The 22,315-nt window shown below is 48.3% G+C and overlaps 1 protein-coding gene across 2 annotated transcripts; it reads left to right on the forward strand.

Moving 5' to 3' along the window:
- The first annotated feature begins 106 nt into the window (after nucleotides 1-106).
- Nucleotides 107-19,087, forward strand: LRRC14 (leucine rich repeat containing 14). Of its 2 annotated transcripts, none has more exons than XM_066624350.1 (4): nucleotides 107-183; nucleotides 1,270-1,622; nucleotides 13,770-14,405; nucleotides 15,480-19,087. In XM_066624350.1, exons 2-4 carry the CDS (start codon nucleotides 1,300-1,302, stop codon nucleotides 16,048-16,050), a joined length of 1,530 nt encoding a protein of 509 aa, XP_066480447.1. In that variant the 5' UTR covers nucleotides 107-183; nucleotides 1,270-1,299; the 3' UTR covers nucleotides 16,051-19,087. The 2 variants fall into 2 exon arrangements, with proteins under 2 accessions (XP_066480447.1, XP_066480446.1); XM_066624349.1 differs by lacking the exon at nucleotides 107-183 and adding an exon at nucleotides 1,066-1,138.
- Nucleotides 19,088-22,315: the final 3,228 nt, after the last annotated feature.

Consider the following 22,315-nt stretch of genomic DNA (forward strand, 5'->3'; position numbering starts at 1 on the left):
GGCCAATCGGCGGCTCCCTGCTGAGGGGGCGGGGCGGGGGCGAGCAGACGCCTCGCGCATGCGCGCACGCCCTGCAGAAGTACGGTGGCCGGCGAGGGGAGCGGGCGGGTGGAGCTTTCCTGGGGTGTTAGGATGGGCTGAGGACGGCGCCGGCACCTCCCAGCACGCCCGTGAGCGATACGGGTAAGGAGGGGGCGCCGGCGGGAGGCCCGTGCTAGGCCGCGGGGTCAGGTTGCTATGGAGACCAGAGGGAGGCTCCCTGGGGGCGGCTGGGGGAGGGGCGCTGGCGCAGGAGGCCGCGGGGTCGGTGGACCGAGGTCGCCGGCGGTGGCGTAGCTGGAGGGGGTGGTGCAGCCAGTCCGGCGGGGTTGCTCAGCCGGGCGGGCAAGCGGCCCCTCCCTTCGGAGCAATTCCCGTACGGCTCCGTTTTGGCCCCCCCCCGGCCGGGAATGGCTCCGAAGGGAGGGGCCGCTTGCCCGCCCGGCTGTGGCACTGGGTGCGCCGCCCCCCTCCAGCTATGCTACTGTCGGTTGTTGAGGCCGCGGGAGGCTCCTCAGCTCCAGGGTCTGGTAGGTGGGTCGCTTCAGCGGCCGCGAACCCGGCCTGGCCTGGCAAAGGCAGGTGGCTAGAGCGTCCGAACGGGGGGGGCCTCCTAGGGGACGCTGGGGTCCATCAGTCTGGGCAGGGGGAAGCCCCTCAACACGAGCAGCCAAGGGAAGCCCCTCAGGGTCTCTGGTCAGGGTGAGTACCGAGGGCTGCCCCCCCCAGGAGTAGCACCCTGGTATCCTAGGAGCCCCCCCCCCCGGTTCAGACGCTCTAGCCACCTGCCTTTGCCAGGCCAGGCTGGGGCGGGTTTGTGACCGCTGAAGCGACCCACTTACCAGACCCTGGAGCCGAGGATCCCCAAGTTCTAGAGGGAATGGGAGAAAGCGGTTTCCCTCCCTCCATGCCTTGCATGATTTTTATAAACATTTTTCATGTTTGCTTCTGCTATGATCACCAAGAAGCCCTGACCATCCTTTCTTGGAGTGGCACTGAGCTAGTCAGTTTACTCCTTCATACAGGCTTATGAGTGGAGTGTGCCTCTGAAAGCTCCAGGATTTTTTTCTCAACCATGAAGCATATTGATTGTCTCTTTGTAAGTTGCCATTTCTTACCCTGAGCTTCTGGTGCAAATGGAACTAGGAGCTCTTATAAGTTATAATCTACTACACTGAGCATTTGGGATAAGGCTGGGTAGAAATCTAAGTAATGTCATTGTTTCCATAGTTCTGTGGATCTGGTTCTCCATTTGCTGCCATGAACTCTCTGGTGTTCCTCTGCGCGCAGAAGGTGGTCTCCCACCATGCCACCCTGCACAGTGCCTTGAGCTTCCTCCCCAAGGAACTCTATCCGGTCCTGTTCAAGGCTGCCTTCATGGACAGGAGGACTCTGGCCTTGCAAGACTTGGTGCAGACCTGGCCATTTCCAGTCCTCAGTTTTCAGAAGCTCTTGCGGAAGTGTCAGCACTGCGAACGTGCCTTGATCCGGGAGAAGCCCAACAAGTCCTGCATCCAGACAGTTATTTTGGGAGTGGTGACATATCTGATTAAGAAACTAGAGGATCGGCGCCGCACAAAGAGGTATCTGTCAGTTCGCCTGCTCCCAGTTTTCTCAAGGGGGGTGCATGAGCTTACAATATTAACAATGCCATCCTGTGTACACCTGTTCAGAAAGAAGTCCTGTTGGACTGCGGAATGTGCTCCCAGGTAAGTGCGAGTGGAGTTGCTGCCTCACAGCCCAATCCTATGCATGTCTACTCAGAAGTAAGTCCCATTAGAGTCAATGGGGCTTACTCTCAGGAAAGTGTGGGTAGGATTGGGCTGTGAGTCAGTAAGAACATAAGAACAGCCCCACTGGATCAGGCCATAGGCCCATCTAGTCCAGCTTCCTGTATCTCACAGTGGCCCACCAAATGCCCCAGGGTGCACACCAGATAACAAGAGACCTCATCCTGGTGCTCTCCCCTACATCTGGCATTCTGACATAACCCATTCCTAAAATCAGGAGGTTGCGCATACACATCATGGCTTGTTCCCCATAATGGATTTTTCCTCCAGAAACTTGTCCAATCCCCTTTTAAAGGCATCCAGGCTAGACGACATCACCACATCCTGCAACAAGGAGTTCCACAGACCGACCACACGCTGAATAAAGAAATATTTTCTCTTGTCTGTCCTAACTCTTCCAACACTCAATTTTAGTGGATGTCCCCTGGTTCTGGTGTTATGTGAGAGTTTAAAGAGCACCTCTCAATCCACTCTGTCCATCCCCTGCATAATTTTGTATGCCTCAATCATGTCCCCCCTCAGGCGTCTCTGAGGCCCAAACGCCGTAGCCTTTCCTCATAAGGAAAGTGCCCCAGCCCCGTAATCATCTTAGTCGCTCTCTTTTGCACCTTTTCCATTTCCACTATGTCTTTTTTGAGATGCGGCGACCAGAACTGGACACAATACTCCAGGTGTGGCCTTACCATAGATTTGTACAACGGCATTATAATATTAGCTGTTTTGTTCTCAATACCCTTCCTAATGATCCCAAGTGTAGAATTGGCCTTCTTCACTGCTGCCGCACATTGGGTCGATACTTTCATTGACCTGTCCACCACCACCCCAAGATCTCTTGTTGCAGTGACCCTTGGGGGAGCAACCAAGCCCCCGGGCTAGGTTGCTGGATAAGTGCAGGAAAGAATCAAGGAGCCAAGGAAGAGACGAGAGACAGACTTTTGGATTCAAAGCAGAGAGAGAGAAAAGCTGATTCTACTAGCCTCCTGCGTTTTTATTGTACTTGCAACATTGCTACATTCAGTTCTCAGATAAAGCCACATTAGAATCTCATACAGGGGTGAGAACAATGGGTGCTTCTTCACAGAGTGCTGTATCAGCTATTGTCACACTTCAGCCTGGGAACTAGCATCCCTGTCGGCATGCCGTAACAAGGGAGGGTTTGCCCGTTGCCATATCACCAAGGCTTTCTGTGTGCTTCTGCTTAAGCACTTAAAAACACCACATTGTCCCCCTTTTTATTTAAATTTTAGATAGCATTTGGCATTGTGGGGTCATTTGACACCATGCAAAATGGACATTGGGATTTCACCATGAATTACATTTACATTATGAGACATTGCATCATGAGCTATGCAAACATTGGGAAAGTTTAAAAACTTGGTTACATACTATGCACTCCCTTAAGGGGGGTGCTAAATGACTATCTTTTAACACAATTATAAAAAGCAAAAACAAACATAACATTGAACTTTTTATTAGGGATTCTTGGTTCACTGGATGTCTTCAGGAAACTTTAGTGCCACGCATCTTCACGCACTGTGCTGACACTTAAAACATTTTTGTGAAAATAAACAGAATAGCAGAATCTTGCTGCTAAGTTATTAATAAATCTTGCCCTTTTACTCTGGGTCTGGCAATTATCTATAAAAGCACATGGGGGGTAAAAGCACATTATATTTGCATTTAGTGTTAAAGACAGGGAGGCTTGAGCCTTGTAAAGTGTTGCTTAAATATGATCTCATATCCCTCGTTTTTTTAATTATTTAAATAGAAAAATTGTAAGATGCACTGTGTATGTGTGTTGCAAGGTCTAAGATGTTATAGGAGATATGCTTAGGTTTGAAAACAAACTGAGCAGGCAGAAGTGATCATTCTTAGGCCTTTAGTTGTTTAAACATCTCAAGGGATTATTTCTAAGCATTGAGAATGAATGTGAAAGTTAGAATTAGTGTTAGAGTTAGAAATGAGAGTGAGTGAAGTCACATCAACATCTTAAGGGATTTATGTCTAAGCATTGAGTATGTGTGTGAGATTCAGAAGTGAGAAGAAGAGAAAAGTTTGTATGTGTGTTATTACAATGTGGGGTTCTCTCCTTGAAACACATACATTTTTTACTGGAGACAATTCTGTTGTTCTGTCTTACACATACAATTCACATACTCTCTGCAGTCAGCAAATGGCATTGCACTTTTAATCACAATGACTTCATTTCTCATAACCATTGTATGACTTACTCTGGCCTTTGAAATGCAACATAACTTTTGCTAAACTGCTATCTTTTTTACTCTCTGTGAGAATCTGAACTTTGAACTGGAAATAACCTTGTGTAAACCTTTCTGATATAGTTAACTAATCTAATCATTACAACTAATTTAAAATATTACTATCTGCTAGTCACTTGTATATGAAAACAGAAAGGCCTTAAGGGCTTGATTAAAACTATGGGATTCTGATGGAACAGGATAGAATCAGTCAAAGCTATGGGAACAGGGAGACTTTTTAAAAGCCTGAATAGCTTTGTTATTACCTTTACATAAACATCTTTAAAAAAAAGATTGTACAATTTGCTCTCTTTATAAAGTGTGGTTTTTTTCTGACCTTCACTTTGGTATGTAACTACCCCCCATCAGTGAACACTGTGATTGCTTTAGGGATGGGAGTTGGGCGTCTGACTGCTGTAAGGCTGCTGCAAGGAGACTAGCTTTGTGACTGTGGGTGCCTATATTCTGGCAAGTTCTAATCATGTCTGCCAGAGTTAAGTTCCGGACTGCTGATAAGGGTTGAAGTGCCTTTCTGCAGTCCTCATTGGCATTGTCTATAGCAAGTTTCATTAACAGCTCTTCTGCTGCTTCATTATTGTCCACTTGTCATTATTGTCATTATTGTCCACTTGCTTGCCAATGGCTTCCTGGAGGCGGTTCACAAAATCCACGTAGGATTCTGCTGCCCCCTGCCTAATTGTTGCAAAAGACTTTCCAGGCATCCCTGTTACAGGGACTTTATGTAAAGCCTGTAGTGCACAATTGGCTGTTTCACTTAAATACTGGTCCCCTAGTTGTAAGGACATGAAGGGCACTGTTGTCTTCGATGGCTCCACATCAGACCCTTTTGACATCCGAAGCGGAGTGAAGCAGGGCTGTGTTCTTGCACCAACCTTGTTTGGGATTTTCTTCGCTGTCCTGCTGAAGCAGGCCTTTGGAACTGCAACAGAAGGCATCTATCTCCGGACCAGATCAGACGGAAAGCTCTTCAACCTCTCCAGACTGAGAGCAAAATCCAAAGTCCAGCTGAAATGTCTGCGTGACTTCCTCTTTGCCGACGATGCAGCTGTCACTACCCACTCTGCCAAAGATCTCCAGCAGCTCATGGATCGTTTTAGCAAGGCCTGCCAAGATTTTGGACTGACAATCAGCCTGAAGAAAACACAGGTCATGGTTCAGGATGTGGACTCACCTCCCTGCATTACAATCTCTGAGCATGAACTGGAGGTTGTCCATGACTTTGTGTACCTTGGCTCAACGATCTCCGACACTCATTCTCTCGATGCCGAGCTAAACAGGCGCATCGGTAAAGCAGCTACCACGTTTTCCAGACTCACAAAGAGAGTCTGGTCCAACAAGAAGCTGACGGAACATACCAAGATCCAGGTCTACAGAGCTTGCGTCCTGAGTACACTTCTGTACTGCAGCGAGTCATGGACTCTCCGCTCACAACAGGAGAGGAAACTGAACGCTTTCCACATGCGCTGCCTCCGATGCATTCTCGGCATCACCTGGCAGGACAAAGTTCCAAACAACACAGTCCTGGAACGTGCTGGAATCCCTAGCATGTATTCACTGCTGAAACAGAGACGCCTGCGTTGGCTTGGTCATGTCGTGAGAATGGATGATGGCCGGATCCCAAAGGATCTCCTCTATGGAGAACTCGTGCAAGGAAAGCGCCCTACAGGTAGACCACAGCTGCGATACAAGGACATCTGCAAGAGGGATCTGAAGGCCTTAGGGATGGACCTCAACAAGTGGGAAACCCTGGCCTCTGAGCGGCCCGCTTGGAGGCAGGCTGTGCAGCATGGCCTTTCCCAGTTTGAAGAGACACTTTGCCAACAGTCTGAGGCTAAGAGGCAAAGAAGGAAGGCCCATAGCCAGGGAGACAGACCAGGGACAGACTGCACTTGCTCCCGGTGTGGAAGGGATTGTCACTCCCGGATTGGCCTTTTCAGCCACACTAGACGCTGTGCCAGAACCACCTTTCAGAGCGCGATACCATAGTCTTTCGAGACTGAAGGTTGCCAATACAATACAAAGTTGTACCTGCATGTCTGTAGTGCTGAATTGACCTTCTCCTGCTAGCTGTTCCCAAATTACGTTGTTTTGTGGATTTTGTGCGTGCAGGTGTGCAGCGTGGATTTCACAAGTTTGGCGAAACTCATTAAGCCACACTGCATTTTGTGCAGGAGTTAAAACCATGCGAATGAGAGATTTCCAATCATAAGGAACTAGACAGTATGCACTGGCAATTCCTTCTAGCAACCCTCTGGAATATGTGCTTGTGATGCCAAAATCCTTGAGTGCAACCCTTACCTCCTTCAGTGCTGAATAAGGAAGAGTTTACCACACTCTAGTAACCTGTCCTTGTGCATCGTGACCCTGCACCACAGGACAGAGCCAGGATAGCTCGAGGGATTCTTCTGCTGTTAAATTCTCTAACTTCATGGCCTGGCGAGCCATGGCTTCCATGAAGGAGGGTTGTCTACTGTTTGGTGGTTCTTTTTGCTCTAACAGAGCTGGTGCAGAAGGGGGAGGAGGAGAAATACAAGGGCTTTTAGAAGGAGCATTGTTACTCTCCTGCCCTGGTGGCTCTGGCTTTGGAGTGCAGCTTTTGACAGCATTTAAACAAAGATGCCACAAATGAAGAACTTGAATAGAAGCCTGGGGTTCTTTATGTAAAGTTTCTCCTATACGTTCCCAATTGTGTACCCTAAAAGTGCCTGCCTCCGGATACCATGAGCATTGTTCTCCAATTATGCGCACTAAGCCTGTGACCTCCTTCGAGGAAACAGAATGCTGTGCTTTTCGGAGGAGGAACCGTAAGTCATTGCGATGATGTTCTTGTTCAGCCGAAAGGCTGGAACCCATACTCACCTGGGATCCCGAAGGATGATTGACGCGTCTGTAACCTGTGCAAGGCGAGGTGAGCGGGCTGTAATCTGCGTGGCCCCTGTTCCAGGGTCAGATGAAGCAATGACTGGGAAGCAACCTGAAACAGGCTACTTGATATAGAAAAGAGCAAAGAAGCTTGTTTCCTATACTTAGCTGGCCCCACGTCTGGGCGCCTGGTATAGCTACAATAGCGTTGAGAAGCAACTTGACTTCAGAGACAGGATGCTTATAAGAACAGATGCAGTGAAAAGTCAGAGAGGCAGAATAAATCCGAATGTAGCAACGCAAGGCTGCCTGGGAGACACACAAGACTGTATCTTGCCTGTACAAGAGGGACGGGCTCCATTTGAACCAGAATGGAACCAGACTGCTGGCGCATAACATTAAAAAGGTGGCAGAGCAGCTTTTAAACTGATCCCTGGGGGAAGGCCGACAGGAGCCGAGGGGCATCCGGTTCGGGACTCCTCATCCCTATGGGATGAGGATGGGGAGGTTAGAGAACAACTAGACAAAGGCAGGGTAGGAGAAGAAATTGGGAAAGGTAGGGAGATGGGATGTGATAGACAGTTTGGCACAATGAGAGGATGCGGGGACAAAGGAGCGAATAAGCAGCCCATCCTGGGGCATTCCGTGTATAAATGCTTTTATGCGAATGCCCGAAGTCTACGAGCAAAGGTGGGAGAACTGGAATGTCTGGTGACAAGGGAAAATATTGACATAGTGGGCATAACGGAAACCTGGTGGAATGCGGAGAATCAGTGGGATACCGCAATCCCGGGCTATAAACTCTACAGGAGGGACAGGCAGGGGCGTGTTGGAGGTGGGGTGGCCCTTTATGTTAAGGAAGGGATAGAATCCAGCAAAGTAGAGATTGAAGGTGGGTCCGACTCCACCGTAGAATCTCTGTGGGTTAAATTACCAGGCTTGAGCAGCGATGTAATACTGGGGGTGTGCTATCGTCCTCCAGACCAGAAATCTGATGGGGACCTTGAAATGAGGAAACAGATCAGGGAGGTGACAAGGAAGGACAGGGTTGTAATCATGGGGGACTTCAATTATCCTCATATTGACTGGGTCAATTTGTGTTCTGGTCACGATAAGGAAACCGGATTTCTTGACGTGCTAAATGACTGTGGCTTAGATCAGCTAGTCACGGAGCCCACCAGAGGACAGGTGACTCTGGATTTAATTTTGTGCGGTACGCAGGACCTGGTTAGGGATGTAAACGTTACTGAGCCATTGGGGAACAGTGATCATGCTGCGATCCGTTTTGACGTGCACGTTGGGGGAAGAATACCAGGCAAATCTCTAACAAAAACCCTTGACTTCCGACGGGCGGACTTCCCTCAAATGAGGAGGCTGGTTAGAAGGAGGTTGAAAGGGAAGGTAAAAAGAGTCCAATCTCTCCAGAGTGCATGGAGGCTGCTTAAAACAACAGTAATAGAGGCCCAGCAGAGTTGTATACCGCAAAGAAAGAAGGGTTCCACTAAATCCAGGAGAGTGCCCGCATGGCTAACCAGCCAAGTTAGAGAGGCTGTGAAGGGCAAGGAAGCTTCCTTCCGTAAATGGAAGTCTTGTCCTAATGAGGAGAATAAAAAGGAACATAAACTGTGGCAAAAGAAATGTAAGAAGGTGATAGGGGAGGCCAAGCGAGACTATGAGGAACGCATGGCCAGCAACATTAAGGGGAATAATAAAAGCTTCTTCAAATATGTTAGAAGCAGGAAACCCGCCAGAGAAGCGGTTGGCCCTCTGGATGGTGAGGGAGGGAAAGGGGAGATAAAAGGAGACTTAGAGATGGCAGAGAAATTAAATGAGTTCTTTGCATCTGTCTTCACGGCAGAAGACCTTGGGCAGATACCGCTGCCCGAACGGCCCCTCCTAACCAAGGAGTTAAGTCAGATAGAGGTTAAAAGAGAAGATGTTTCAGACCTCATTGATAAATTAAAGATCAATAAGTCACCGGGCCCTGATGGCATACACCCAAGGGTTATTAAGGAATTGAAGAATGAAGTTGCAGATCTCTTGACTAAGGTATGCAACTTGTCCCTCAAAACAGCCATGGTGCCAGAAGATTGGAGGATAGCAAATGTCACGCCTATTTTTAAAAAGGGAAAGAGGGGGGACCCGGGAAACTATAGGCCGGTCAGCCTAACATCTATACCGGGTAAGATGGTGGAATGCCTCATCAAAGATAGGATCTCAAAACACATAGACGAACAGGCCTTGCTGAGGGAGAGTCAGCATGGCTTCTGTAAGGGTAAGTCTTGCCTCACAAACCTTATAGAATTCTTTGAAAAGGTCAACAGGCATGTGGATGCGGGAGAACCCGTGGACATTATATATCTGGACTTTCAGAAGGCGTTTGACACGGTCCCTCACCAAAGGCTGCTGAAAAAACTCCACAGTCAGGGAATTAGAGGACAGGTCCTCTCGTGGATTGAGAACTGGTTGGAGGCCAGGAAGCAGAGAGTGGGTGTCAATGGGCAATTTTCACAATGGAGAGAGGTGAAAAGCGGTGTGCCCCAAGGATCTGTCCTGGGACCGGTGCTTTTCAACCTCTTCATAAATGACCTGGAGACAGGGTTGAGCAGTGAAGTGGCTAAGTTTGCAGACGACACCAAACTTTTCCGAGTGGTGAAGACCAGAAGTGATTGTGAGGAGCTCCAGAAGGATCTCTCCAGACTGGCAGAATGGGCAGCAAAATGGCAGATGCGCTTCAATGTCAGTAAGTGTAAAGTCATGCACATTGGGGCAAAAAATCAAAACTTTAGATATAGGCTGATGGGTTCTGAGCTGTCTGTGACAGATCAGGAGAGAGATCTTGGGGTGGTGGTGGACAGGTCGATGAAAGTGTCGACCCAATGTGCGGCGGCAGTGAAGAAGGCCAATTCTATGCTTGGGATAATTAGGAAGGGTATTGAGAACAAAACGGTTAGTATTATAATGCCGTTGTACAAATCGATGGTAAGGCCACACCTGGAGTATTGTGTCCAGTTCTGGTCGCCGCATCTCAAAAAAGACATAGTGGAAATGGAAAAGGTGCAAAAGAGAGCGACTAAGATGATTACGGGGCTGGGGCACCTTCCTTATGAGGAAAGGCTACGGCATTTGGGCCTCTTCAGCCTAGAAAAGAGACGCTTGAGGGGGGACATGATTGAGACATACAAAATTATGCAGGGGATGGACAGAGTGGATAGGGAGATGCTCTTTACACTCTCACATAATACCAGAACGAGGGGACATCCACTAAAATTGAGTGTTGGGCGGGTTAGGACAGACAAAAGAAAATATTTCTTTACTCAGCGCGTGGTCGGTCTGTGGAACTCCTTGCCACAGGATGTGGTGCTGGCGTCTAGCCTAGACGCCTTTAAAAGGGGATTGGACGAGTTTCTGGAGGAAAAATCCATTATGGGGTACAAGCCATGATGTGTATGCGCAACCTCCTGATTATAGGAATGGGTTAAGTCAGAATGCCAGATGTAGGGGAGGGCACCAGGATGAGGTCTCTTGTTATCTGGTGTGCTCCCTGGGGCATTTGGTGGGCCGCTGTGAGATACAGGAAGCTGGACTAGATGGGCCTATGGCCTGATCCAGTGGGGCTGTTCTTATGTTCTTATGTTCTTATCTTGTTGCCTGAGGGAGAGTGCTAAAGCAGAAGCACTCTGAGGGTTTGAAAGTTAAAACTCGAGCAACAGAAAGTCAAAGCAATGAATGGGATGTAGCCAGAGGACAAGCAGCCTGTCTACTATACCTGATTGTTGCAGAGGGTCCCTGTTCTAGGATTAGAGGTTCCTGTTCTGAGACTAGAAGTCCCTGTTCTAGGATTAGATGTCCCTGTTCGAGGCACCAGATGTTGCAGTGACCCTTGGGGGAGCAACCAAGCCCCCGGGCTAGGTTGCTGGATAAGTGCAGGAAAGAATCAAGGAGCCAAGGAAGAGACGAGAGACAGACTTTTGGATTCAAAGCAGAGAGAGAGAAAAGCTGATTCTACTAGCCTCCTGCGTTTTTATTGCACTTGCAGCATTGCTACATTCAGTTCACAGATAAAGCCACATTAGAATCTCATACAGGGGTGAGAACAATGGGTGCTTCTTCACAGAGTGCTGTATCAGCTATTGTCACACTTCAGCCTGGGAACTAGCATCCCTGTCGGCATGCCGTAACAAGGGAGGGTTTGCCCGTTGCCATATCACCAAGGCTTTCTGTGTGCTTCTGCTTAAGCACTTAAAAACACCACAATCTCTCTCCTGATCTGTCACAGTAAGTTCCTTGAAACTACCACATTGGAAACTCCCTCCCTTCTGTAGTGGTGGTGCTATGGGATGCTTTCAACCAAGGTTGGCTGGACTGCCAGCTGTGCTCCTACCGGTAGTTTCTCAAGCATTGATCGCATCCAGGGTAGGCCATGGCATTGTACTCCAAAAGCCCAACTGCCAGGACAGGGCAATGTGCTATTCTGTTGTGATTCCATCTCCATGTCCAAGCAGTATGTCTCTTTCTGTGTGGTTTTGGAATTTGCTTCTTGGGGAGTTGTATTTGGATCTTTCCTCTCCCTGCTTTCAAAGGGAACTTAGGAGCTGTTGCTTCTGTTACTTGTGCATTCTTAGGTAGTCCTCCAGGTATGTGGGAACTACTGCTTTGGTAGTGGATAGTCTGGATTTGGACCTCATCTCTGTTGTACAGAAGGGCTCTGTATGTGCAGATCCCATTTCGGCGGTTTCACATATCCAATTGGGTTCGTAACACCCCCCACACTACCCCCCCTGAAGGTGAGGGGAGCTCTGACTTCTTTTGACTTTGAGTCATTCTAAGCCCAGCAGAGGCCATTGGTGGATGCACGTGGCCTCAGAAGACCCTCACAGAGATTCCCTCACCACCAGAGGTGGGTGGGGCATTCTGAAATGGAACCCTACAGGTACCAGGGCATGTCTGTACTGTCTTTGACAAGAGTGCAGACTTGTATTTCCAGTTGTGTCCTAGAGCACCTATCATATGTGAACCGCATTGAGTCTGTAAGACTGTCTCACATTGTGAAAGAAGGTCTCCTTGTTCTTGCTCTGCAAAAGGCAGTCTGATAGGTGGGATGTATCTATATACTGATAATGACCTCAGTCATGGGGCTGCCCCCCAGAAAAGGGTCTGGCTCCTTCACACTTGGGGAACTCCCTAGGTATGCAGAAGTAGATTTGTAAATTGAAAGTAAAGGCAGGGGGAAATGTCCAAAGCTGCTTGGTGCAGATCAGTATTCTGATTGGTTTCTCATCAGCCATGGAATGATGAGGTGTCACTTAGGAGACAAAATGGCACTAGAGTATAGGATGGTGGAAAGGGAACTGGTCTGTTTGAGCCAACTAGACACTGGAGTTGGGGGGGGCGGGCTTTTGTTGAGCCTCTGCCTCTCCTCTTGCCGCAGCTTTGTTACTTTCTCTGCTGCTCCCAGTGGTCACCTTAGGAATTTCAGGTTTGTTTTATTTTATTTGAAATATAAGTTGAAAGTTGTCTTCAATTGAAGATGTGGTCCTTACTGTTATAAGCTAGCTGGGGGGGGGGTCTGTCTTTTTTTTGCAGTGCTCACTTTCTGCTCAACATTTGTTGCTTTAGGATAGGGTTGGGCAGACCCTGGCCTGTGGATCATTTGCAGCGCTGGGGACCCGCAAAGCTGGCCCTGAACAGCTCTTGTGCTCTTGCTCTGCAGAAGCCCCACCCATCCGACAAATGCGCCCATTAGGTTTGGGGAGGCCACAGCTGAGGCCAAGCGTTGGATGGGGGTGAGAAATGACGTGTTGAATTCTTGAGTGTTTTTCGTGTTGGGGGTTAAGTGGGTGGGCGCTGAGGGGGAAAAGTCACAGGTAGCTTCTACATTTGTTTACTTTGGTGTGCGGGACCTGCTGAGTAGGAAGGAGTAGTGTGGGTCTGTCTATGAAGGGGGTAACAAGCTGGCTTCACTCTGTTTTGTGCAGGGGGGGCTGCTGAGTGGGAGGGAGAAGCTTGTGAGATCCTTATTCTAACTTATTCCTGCTGTGTCTGGGTGAGTGTGTCTCCTGCAAGTCAGAAACCTTCCCCCCCTTTTTTCTTTTGCTTGTGAGATCCCTATTCCGTGTTAACTTGCACCTGCTGTGTTTGGGTGAGTATGATATGTGTTGCTGTGTAGAAATATTTGTATTATAAATAAGCTCAGTAAAATTCATTCATTCATATGAATTATGTTCCAAATGTATTCATTTATGCAAATTTATTATGATTTGAAATGTAAAAAATTTTTTCCCAGGCCCCGACACAATGTCAGGGGGATAATGTGACCCTCCTGCCAAAATGTTTGCCCACTCCTGCTCTAGTAGTGTTTGCAAACTTTAATGTTTGTCAGACATTTTTGCAAAGCAGCCACATGATCTGTATGGGGGGGGGGGGAACCATGTAGCACTATTTTTGGGGAAAGACATTTGTTTGTGTATTATGAGAATAGGTTAGTCATCTTCTCAAGAGCTGGGGAACTGGTGACTGCTGATAGAAAATAGTTTTGAGTGACCTGAACTAGAAGCTTAGAGGTGATTCCATGAACTGTGCTCTAGTGGTATGGCCTAGATGCTATGGCACCTTAGCCACTTTACCTATCCACCCACAGTCACTGGTGCCCCACACCTGGTTTTCTGTATAATATTACTGTCTGCTCCTGTAGCAAGACATGGGACAGTCCAGGGAAGAGGAGACTTTTAGCAGGGCTTAGCAGTAGGAATTAAGTCCTGCTACTCTAATGGCTTTGTTTGTTTGGCTTCTCTGACAGAAAAGGACAGCAGCTGCAGATTCTAGATATGACCGGCCTTCAGGATGAAGGGCAGGGCCCTGAAAGCATGAGCTTGTGGTCCAGAACAGTCACACTGGCCAAGGCTTGCCTGGATGTCTCCAAGCAACAGAGCAAGTTCATGAGGCGGGCATCCAAGAGGAGGAAAGGCCCCTACAGCAGCTCTGTGATTCTGCAACCCCCTCAGCCAGCGATAGTGGACGTTTGGGTGGATCTGTTTGTTAACAGCACCTCCTATGTGGTCCTAAAAGATGCTCTACAGATCAACAGCAGCAATGCGCTGAGGCTGAGGTGCCGCGACTTCCGGGCAGAGGAGCTCTCCATCGCCAGTACCGTGGGACTCCTGGAGTTTCTGGATCCTGCTGGCGTCCGACAAGTGGACCTAAGGTTCAATAACCTGGGGCTCTCTGGCCTGAGAGTAGTCCTTCCACACCTGGCCAAGTTCACCAGTCTGGCAAGCCTGAAGCTGCCCTACAGCAACATTGATGTGAGGCGCCTCACAGTGGGCATGGAAGGGAGCCTGCAGTATTTTGCTACCCAGCTCAGCCGCCTCCCCTCCCTCAAGGAGTTGAATCTGGGCTCCTCTAGGCTTTCAGGCAAACTGAGGCAACTATTGGGGTAAGCTATCCAAGCAGGTGTGAACATATGAAAGCCTCAAGAGGCCTTCATCTGGAGGGTGGGTGTGAGAGCAAGCTATTTCCAATGTAGCTGCGTGTTCCACAGGCATTGGCAGTGTGTGCTGTTCACTGGCCAGATTAACATTGGGGAGATGCTGTCCAGACCCCCAAAGTTGGAGATCTGTCTTCTAGAGCAGAGGTTTGATTAGGAAAAGTCACAAATTTATAACTTTTTTTGAAATTAGCTGGCTGTGTCTGGAATTATTATTTTTGAAAGAAATTGGAGGCTGAAAGTGAAGGAAGGTCATTGAATGGAGTGTAAAGGAGGGAGTATGGGTAGATACTGGGGAAGGAAAAGAAACAGTGTAGAATGCCAAAGGTCATTCATCAACTTCTGAAAGCCCCCCATGTGCCCTTTGGTTTCTGTTGTTCTAGCAGTCCGCCATTCTTGTATATGGGGAAGGGAGTTTCTTCCTTAGTAATTTTTTCATTCCTACTTGGCTTAACAGGAAGAAACCTGACTTTTCTCATGAGAAGTATATGCTGCTACTCTATCTTCCCCTTACCACAGAGACTTTAATACCCAGCTCTTCTTTCATGATGAAACATAAGGGAGCATCCTTGGGATTTCTCAGGCATTCTCCCATCCAGGCACTGATTGGATCTAGACCTGCTTGGTTTCAACAAGCTGGCTGCTTCCTGTGCCTTGACATTGGGATATGCCAGCCTTCTCTGATATATGATTGGGCTATTCCATTTTCCCGGGTATGGGAAGCAAGTTCATTTAGGCCACCTGAAAGCACATGATGTGCAGTGGTTTCCACAGCCAGTGTTTGTGGCATGCAAGTTGTCCAGTGAGCGCTGGCTATAGAATCTGTTGTGTAGGGGAGTCATTCCAACTCCCACCCCCAGCTCCTCTTGATTTCTGCCACAGGGTAAATGGTGGCCTGTGTCCCCTTTCAGTGAAAAGAGCTGTAAAAGCTCATGTAAATTGTGGGAGAAGAGAGACATTACAGGAGTAGAAGGAATAGAGGATGTCCAGAGTCTGTAACGATGTCACTTCCTGCATCCACAGAGACTTGAAAAACCCCTTGGAGAGCCTGGAGTTGGCCTTTTGCTACCTGCTGCCCAATGACCTTGCCTACCTTTCTCAAAGCCTCCACACCCCTGCTCTGAAGAAGCTGGACTTCAGTGGAAACAACCTCTCTGACTGCCTTCTCCAGCCTTTCCAGGGCCTTATCACTGCGGCCTCTTCTACTCTGCTCCACCTGGACATCATGGAGTGCCGCCTGATGGACACGCACCTGAGCTTCCTTCTCCCTGCCCTCTGCTGCTGTGTGCGGCTTCGTTATCTGGGCATCTTTGGCAACCCCATCTCGACCAAGGGACTGAAGAACCTGCTCCACAGGACAGCGGGCCTCCTGGACCTGCAGCTGGTCATCTACCCCTATCCTGTGGACTGCTATGGGGAGGACCTGCCATGGCCCCCCACCTCCTCCAACCTCCTCAATGGCTCTGTGGATGAGGAGAAGTTCTCTCGAGCCAGCAGTGAGCTCCAGCAGATGCTGTTGAGCGCAAACAGGGCGGATGCCACCTGGACCACAAACCTCTGCCGCCACAATAGCCTGGATTATTTCAGTTTATAGCCCCACTCGCATGAAGGCAGTCAGGCACAATGGGTCCTCCCCTCTCGCCTTCTGTCACTTACCTGCCAAATCCTCTATTGCGCCTGCCATACAGCAGTGGGGTGATTCTGTCTGCCTGTCCTGGTGCTTCCGCAAGCAAAAGATACACCTGGGATAGATTTGCAAGCAATGTGTGCTGGGGGCTGGATGTGCCGTCTCCTGGCTTTAAGAGCCAGAGGTGAGAGACAGCACAGCCGCCCAGCAGCACAAAGATGTCTGTTGTCTCTCCTTAACATGGGTGGGATAGCCCTGCATTCCACCTTCCAGCAAGTGGAAGCAGCTCTGCAGCGATCACAGAGGAGAAGGCAGGCAGGTGGCAGCAGAGAGAGGGGAGAAAGTAGAACAGGGCAGGTGGTACAAAGTGGCCAATGTGCACTTGGCATCAAAAAATGAATGCCAAGTCCCACCCACCCCTTTTTTTTTTTTGAATGCTCTGTCTGGTGCATGCAACGCTCCCCGGGGTGGTTCTTGTTTGCTTTGTTTTTTCTACTTCTATTTTAGAACATCTCTTATTTAGGGCCTAGCAGAGTGACTGCCTTGTTTTTGTCCTGGATTTTGTCAGGGGGAGTCCCGAGATGAAGAAAAGCTGACTGATCCAATTACAAGACTGTTTTGGCCTCTTTCATGAAGGTGCTGAGAGGAAGCACTCAATATGTTGATTCAAAATCTTGCAGGAGATCTAATCCCCTTGAGGGCAGAAGGAAGAGGAGGTAAAGATATATGGAGAGTCCTGGATTCTGAATAAAAGTCAGTTAATCCAAGAGAAACTGAAGTGTTTGGTGTGTCTGCTTTTGAGGAGAGCAGTGCCCTACAAACAGGCATGAGATTTGGACAGAGAATTGGATCAAGTGCTGTTGATGGCCTCATTGGATTAGGATTATGGCCCTGGGGAGAGGAGTGTTGGAGAATTGTAACATGGTGAGAGACTGATTCATGACCCAGTCTTATGCCAGCTGGGTGCTGGCAGAGGCTGCTTTATGGTAGTCACAAAGCAGCTTTCCCTGGTGCATATTGCCAGGCCCCTGTGGCCTCCTGTGCACCAAATGACCGAAGAGCCACCGGAGCAGGTAAGGCGAAACAAGGCAGGGAGCTGGTGCAACAGGGCAGAGAGGAGGGCAGATTAGGCCTGGGAGGCAGGTTTAGTGGCAGTGGTTCATACTAAATTCTGACCCCCTTCCCAGGCCTGATCCGCCTTCCTAGGGTATACAGGCTTGCACCAACAATCGTGCTGGTGCAGGTCCAAGTTGACACAGGGTGACTGCTGGGAGTTCCACTGGGGCAAGGGAACTAATGTTTTCCAGTGGCCAAAAGTCCTCCACAGGACACAGGGAAGCTGCACCAGCACCACTGTGTTGTCGTGCAGGAATTTAATTACTATTAGGCTGCCTGTGACTGGGTTTTACATCACTTTGGGTTGTGAGACTGAACAGATGACTTCTGCTAAATGCTTAGATATTGGAGTGAAACTAGTAAAATGATGCAGAGTTCAGCACTAGTTGTTTGAGGGAGAGGGAAAATTGTGCACAGTTCAATTGCAGATGTGTATTTGGGCACGATTCCTCATGTGTCCATCCTGTACCTTTAAAGTATGCCAGTGGTTCTCACACATTTAGCACCGGGACCCACTTTTTAGAATGAGAATCTGTCAGGACCCACTGGAAGTGATGTCATGACCAGAAGTGACATTGTCAAGCAGGAAAATTTCTAACAAACCTAGATTGCAATCCTACCCACACTTACCCAGGAGTAAGTCCCATTTATTCTCATTGTAAAAAGGATATACGTAGTAGCTTGTTAAAAGTACAGGTCTGTAACATTTTCCCAAATGCAGTCACGTACCATGGTAGCATCAAGTCTAATATATTAAAAAATAAAATATTGAACTGAATGGGGACCCACCTGAAATTGGCTCATAACTCACCTAGTGGGTCCCAACTCACAGTTTGAGAAACATTGAAGTATGCAATTGCAATTGAGGCAAACCATGTTCTGGTGCATTTTTCACATAGGCTGTTGTACAGGTTACTTTTACTTGGAGAATGTAGTTGCTGTAGAGTAATGGCTAGGAAACTGGGCAATGAATTACAGTGTTCTCAGTTCAAATCTTGCCGCTGCCACGAACTCGCTTGCGGGCTATAATGGAAAAGGCAGAGGATTAAAACAATCAAGCAGTGGGGGTGGGTTGGGTTGGCAAGGAGATTGAAAAAAGTGGCAAACGAAACCAATTTCCTGCTGTAATTGACTGAATAGCATCCCTATTCTTGTTCTTGCTGTCCCAGGAATTTGGTTCATTTACCTACAATGCAGCACAGGGAGTGGACATGTTGGACACTCCCGCTAGCCTCTTGATCTGGTTCAGCTGGGCTGGGATGTCCCATTGCCTGTTGCATGCCAATCCCAGGCAGCGGGCTGGCTGGAGTACTTTGTCTTAGCTGGTTCCAGATGAAGACAAACCAGTGGCGTAGCAATGGGGGGGCCACACCAGATGACATCCTCAGGGGGGTGACATTGCTAGCAGCTAAAATTGTGAAAACCTTGGTATTTATTAAAAATACCATCATGTTATAGATCTTTCAATGGGAAATTAATGCAAACTGTAATAAAATAAAACATGTTGAAATATCTGTATTCTATCAAAACATTGGGTGCCCTTCGGGGAGAAAGGCAGAATACAAATCTAATAAATAAATAAATTATGGCCAAATAAGTAGAAAAGGAATACAGTTGCTTTATGTAATAAGAGCTGGATTTCTTTAACTCAGAGCTGACCATTGAGATTGATTGTTCCAAGAACCAATGACATGTTATGACTCAGCAGGGAACCAATCAGATGTTGTAAGAGTCAGCTCTCATTTCCATGTATCAGAGCTAATACTAGAACTCTATTCAGTTGTGCAACTGTCATCAAGTTGGCTACTGCCTTTTTTGTAGCTTATTGACTTGATGGATGACCTGTACTGTTGTTTAGTAAAATAAAGTGTATGGGGGTGACACCAATCCTAGTGATGCCACTGCAATTAGGCTGTGTGTATGGTATTGTAATTTATTTTGTATGGTCTGGTACAGGAGGAGGTCCATCATGGGGAGGGTGACTCAGTGAGCTCTCATACTGGGTGACGCAAACCCTGGTGACACCTTTGGAGAGAGGCATGTCTTTTTCTCTTACATATGGGCTTCCCAAGTGGATCACTGTGGGAACATAAGAAGAGCCCCACTGGATCAGGCCAGAGGCCCATCTAGTCCAGCTTCCTGTATCTCACAGCGGCCCACCAAATGCCCCAGGGAGCACACCAGATAACAAGAGACCTCATCCTGGTGCCCTCCCTTGCATCTGGCATTCTGACATAACCCATTTCTAAAATCAGGAGGTTGTACATGCACATCATGGCTTGTAACCCATAATGGATTTTTCCTCCAGATATTTGTCCAATCCCCTTTTAAAAGCGTCCAGGCCAGACGCCATCACCACATCCTGTTGCAAGGAGTTCCGTAGTCCAGCTTCCTGTATCTCACAGTGGCCCATCAGATGCCTTAGGGAACAACACTCAAGACAACGAATAACTGTATCCTGGTGCACTCCCTTGCATCTAGCGATCTGAGGTAGCCCACTTCTACAATCAAAAGGTTGCACATACCCATTAATGGCTTGTAACCTGTGATGGACTTTTCCTCCAGAAATCTGTCCAATCCCCTCTTAAAGGCATCCAAGCCAGATGCCATCACTACATCCTCTGGCAAGGATTTCCACAGACTAATTACACACTTGGTAAATAAATATTTTCTTTTGTCCTAACTCCCAACAGTTTTAGTGGAAGTCCCCTGGTTCTGGTTTTGTATGAGAGGGAAAAGATCACCCCTCTTTCCACCCCCTGCATAATTTTGTATGTCTCAATCATGTTTCCCCCTCAGGCACCTTTTTTCTAGACTGAAGAGTCCTAAACACTGTAGACTTTCCTCATAATGAAGGTGCCCCAGCCCAGAAATCATCTTAGTCTGGTCGCCGCATCTCAAAAAATTCCACATAGTGGAAATGGAAAAGGTGCAATAGAGAGCAACTAAGATGATTACGGGGCTGGGGCACTTGCCTTATGAGGAAAGGCTACAGCGTTTGGGCCTCTTCAGCCTAGAAAAGAGACACCTGAGGGGGGACATGATTGAGGCATACAAAATTATGCAGGGGACGGACAGAGTGGATAGGGAGATGCTCTTTACACTCTCACATAACACCAGAACCAGGGGACAGCCACTAAAATTGAGTGTTGGGAGAGTTAGGACAGACAAGAGAAAATATTTCTTTGCTCAGCGTGTGGTTGGTCTGTGGAACTCCTTGCCACAGGATGTGGTGACGGCATCTGGCCTGGACGCCTTTAAAAAGGGATTGGACAAGTTTCTGGAGGAAAAATCATTACGGGGTACAAGCCATGATGTGTATGCGCAACCTCCTGATTTTAGAAATGGGCTATTTCAGAATGCCAGATGCAAGGGAGGGCACCAGGATGACGTCTCTTGTTATCTGGTGTGGTCCCTGGGGCATTTGGTGGGCTGCTGTGAGATACAGGAAGCTGGACTAGATGGGCCTATGGCCTGATCCAGTGGGGCTGTTCTTATGTTCTAGTCACTCTCTTTTGCACCTTTTCCATTTCCACTATGTCCTTTTTGAGATGTGGTGACCATAACTGGACACAATACTCCAGACGTGGCCTTACCATCTATTTGTACAATGGCATTATTTTAGTTGGCAACCTTCAGTCTCGAAAGACTATGGTATCGCGCTCTGAATGGTGGTTCTGGCACAGCATCTAGTGTGGCTGAAAAGGCCGATTCGGGAGTGACAATCTCTTCCACAACGGGAGCAAGTGCAGTCTGACCCTGGTCTGTCTCCCTGGCTGTGGGCCTTCCTTCTTTGCCTCTTAGCCTCAGACTGTTGGCCAAGTGTCTCTTCAAACTGGGAAAGGCCATGCTGCACAGCCTGCCTCCAAGCGGGCCGCTCAGAGGCCAGGGTTTCCCACCTGTTGAGGTCCACTCCTAAGGCCTTCAGATCCTTCTTGCAGATGTCCTTGTATCGCAGTTGTGGTCTACCTGTAGGGCGCTTTCCTTGCACGAGTTCTCCATAGAGGAGATCCTTTGGGATCCGGCCATCATCCATTCTCACAACATGACCGAGCCAACGCAGGCGTCTCTGTTTCAGCAGTGAATACATGCTAGGGATTCCAGCTTGTTCCAGGGCTGTGTTGTTTGAACTTTGTCCTGCCAGGTGATGCCGAGGATGCATAGGAGGCAGCGCATGTGGAAAGCATTCAGTTTCCTGTTGTGAGCGAAGAGTCCATGACTCGCTGCAGTACAGAAGTGTACTCAGGACGCAAGCTCTGTAGACCTGGATCTTGGTATGTTCCGTCAGCTTCTTGTTGGACCAGACTCTCTTTGTGAGTCTGGAAAACGTGGTAGCTGCTTTACCGATGCGCTTGTTTAGCTTGGTATCGAGAGAAAGAGTGTCAGAGATCGTTGAGCCAAGGTACACAAAGTCATGGAGAACCTCCAGTTCATGCGCAGAGATTGTAATGCAGGGAGGTGAGTCCACATCCTGAACCATGACCTGTGTTTTCTTCAGGCTGATTGTCAGTCCAAAATCTTGGCAGGCCTTGCTAAAACGATCCATGAGCTGCTGGAGATCTTTGGCAGAGTGGGTAATGACAGCTGCATCATCGGCAAAGAGGAAGTCACATTTCAGCTGGACTTTGGACTTTGCTCTCAGTCTGGAGAGGTTGAAGAACTTTCCATCTGATCTGGTCCGGAGATAGATGCCTTCTGTTGCAGTTCCAAAGGCCTGCTTCAGCATGACAGCGAAGAAAATCCCAAACAAGGTTGGTGCAAGAACACAGCCCTGCTTCACTCCGCTTCGGATGTCAAAGGGGTCTGATGTGGAGCCATCGAAGACAACAGTGCCCTTCATGTCCTTGTGGAAAGATCTGATGATGCTGAGGAGCCTGGGTGGACATCCGATCTTGGGGAGAATCTTAAAGAGGCTGTCCCTGCTGACCAGGTCGAAAGCCTTTGTGAGATCTATGAAGGCTATAAAGAGTGGCTGTTGTCGTTCCCTGCATTTCTCCTGCAATTGTGGCATTATAATATTAGGTGTTTTATTCTTAATACCTTTTCTAACAATCCTAACCATGCAATTTGCCTTCTTCACTGCTGCCTCACATTGGGTTGTCACCTCCATTGAGCT

The sequence above is a fragment of the Tiliqua scincoides genome, chromosome 4, assembly GCF_035046505.1.
Source record: "Tiliqua scincoides isolate rTilSci1 chromosome 4, rTilSci1.hap2, whole genome shotgun sequence".
Taxonomy (NCBI): domain Eukaryota; kingdom Metazoa; phylum Chordata; class Lepidosauria; order Squamata; family Scincidae; genus Tiliqua; species Tiliqua scincoides.

Coding starts and splice junctions, on each gene's coding strand:
- LRRC14 (XM_066624349.1), top strand. CDS start 1,115: ATGAAGCATATTGATTGTCTCTTT. Junction 1,139..1,269: donor AGCATATTGATTGTCTCTTT/GTAAGTTGCCAT, acceptor TTGTTTCCATAG/TTCTGTGGATCTGGTTCTCC. Junction 1,623..13,769: donor GATCGGCGCCGCACAAAGAG/GTATCTGTCAGT, acceptor CTTCTCTGACAG/AAAAGGACAGCAGCTGCAGA.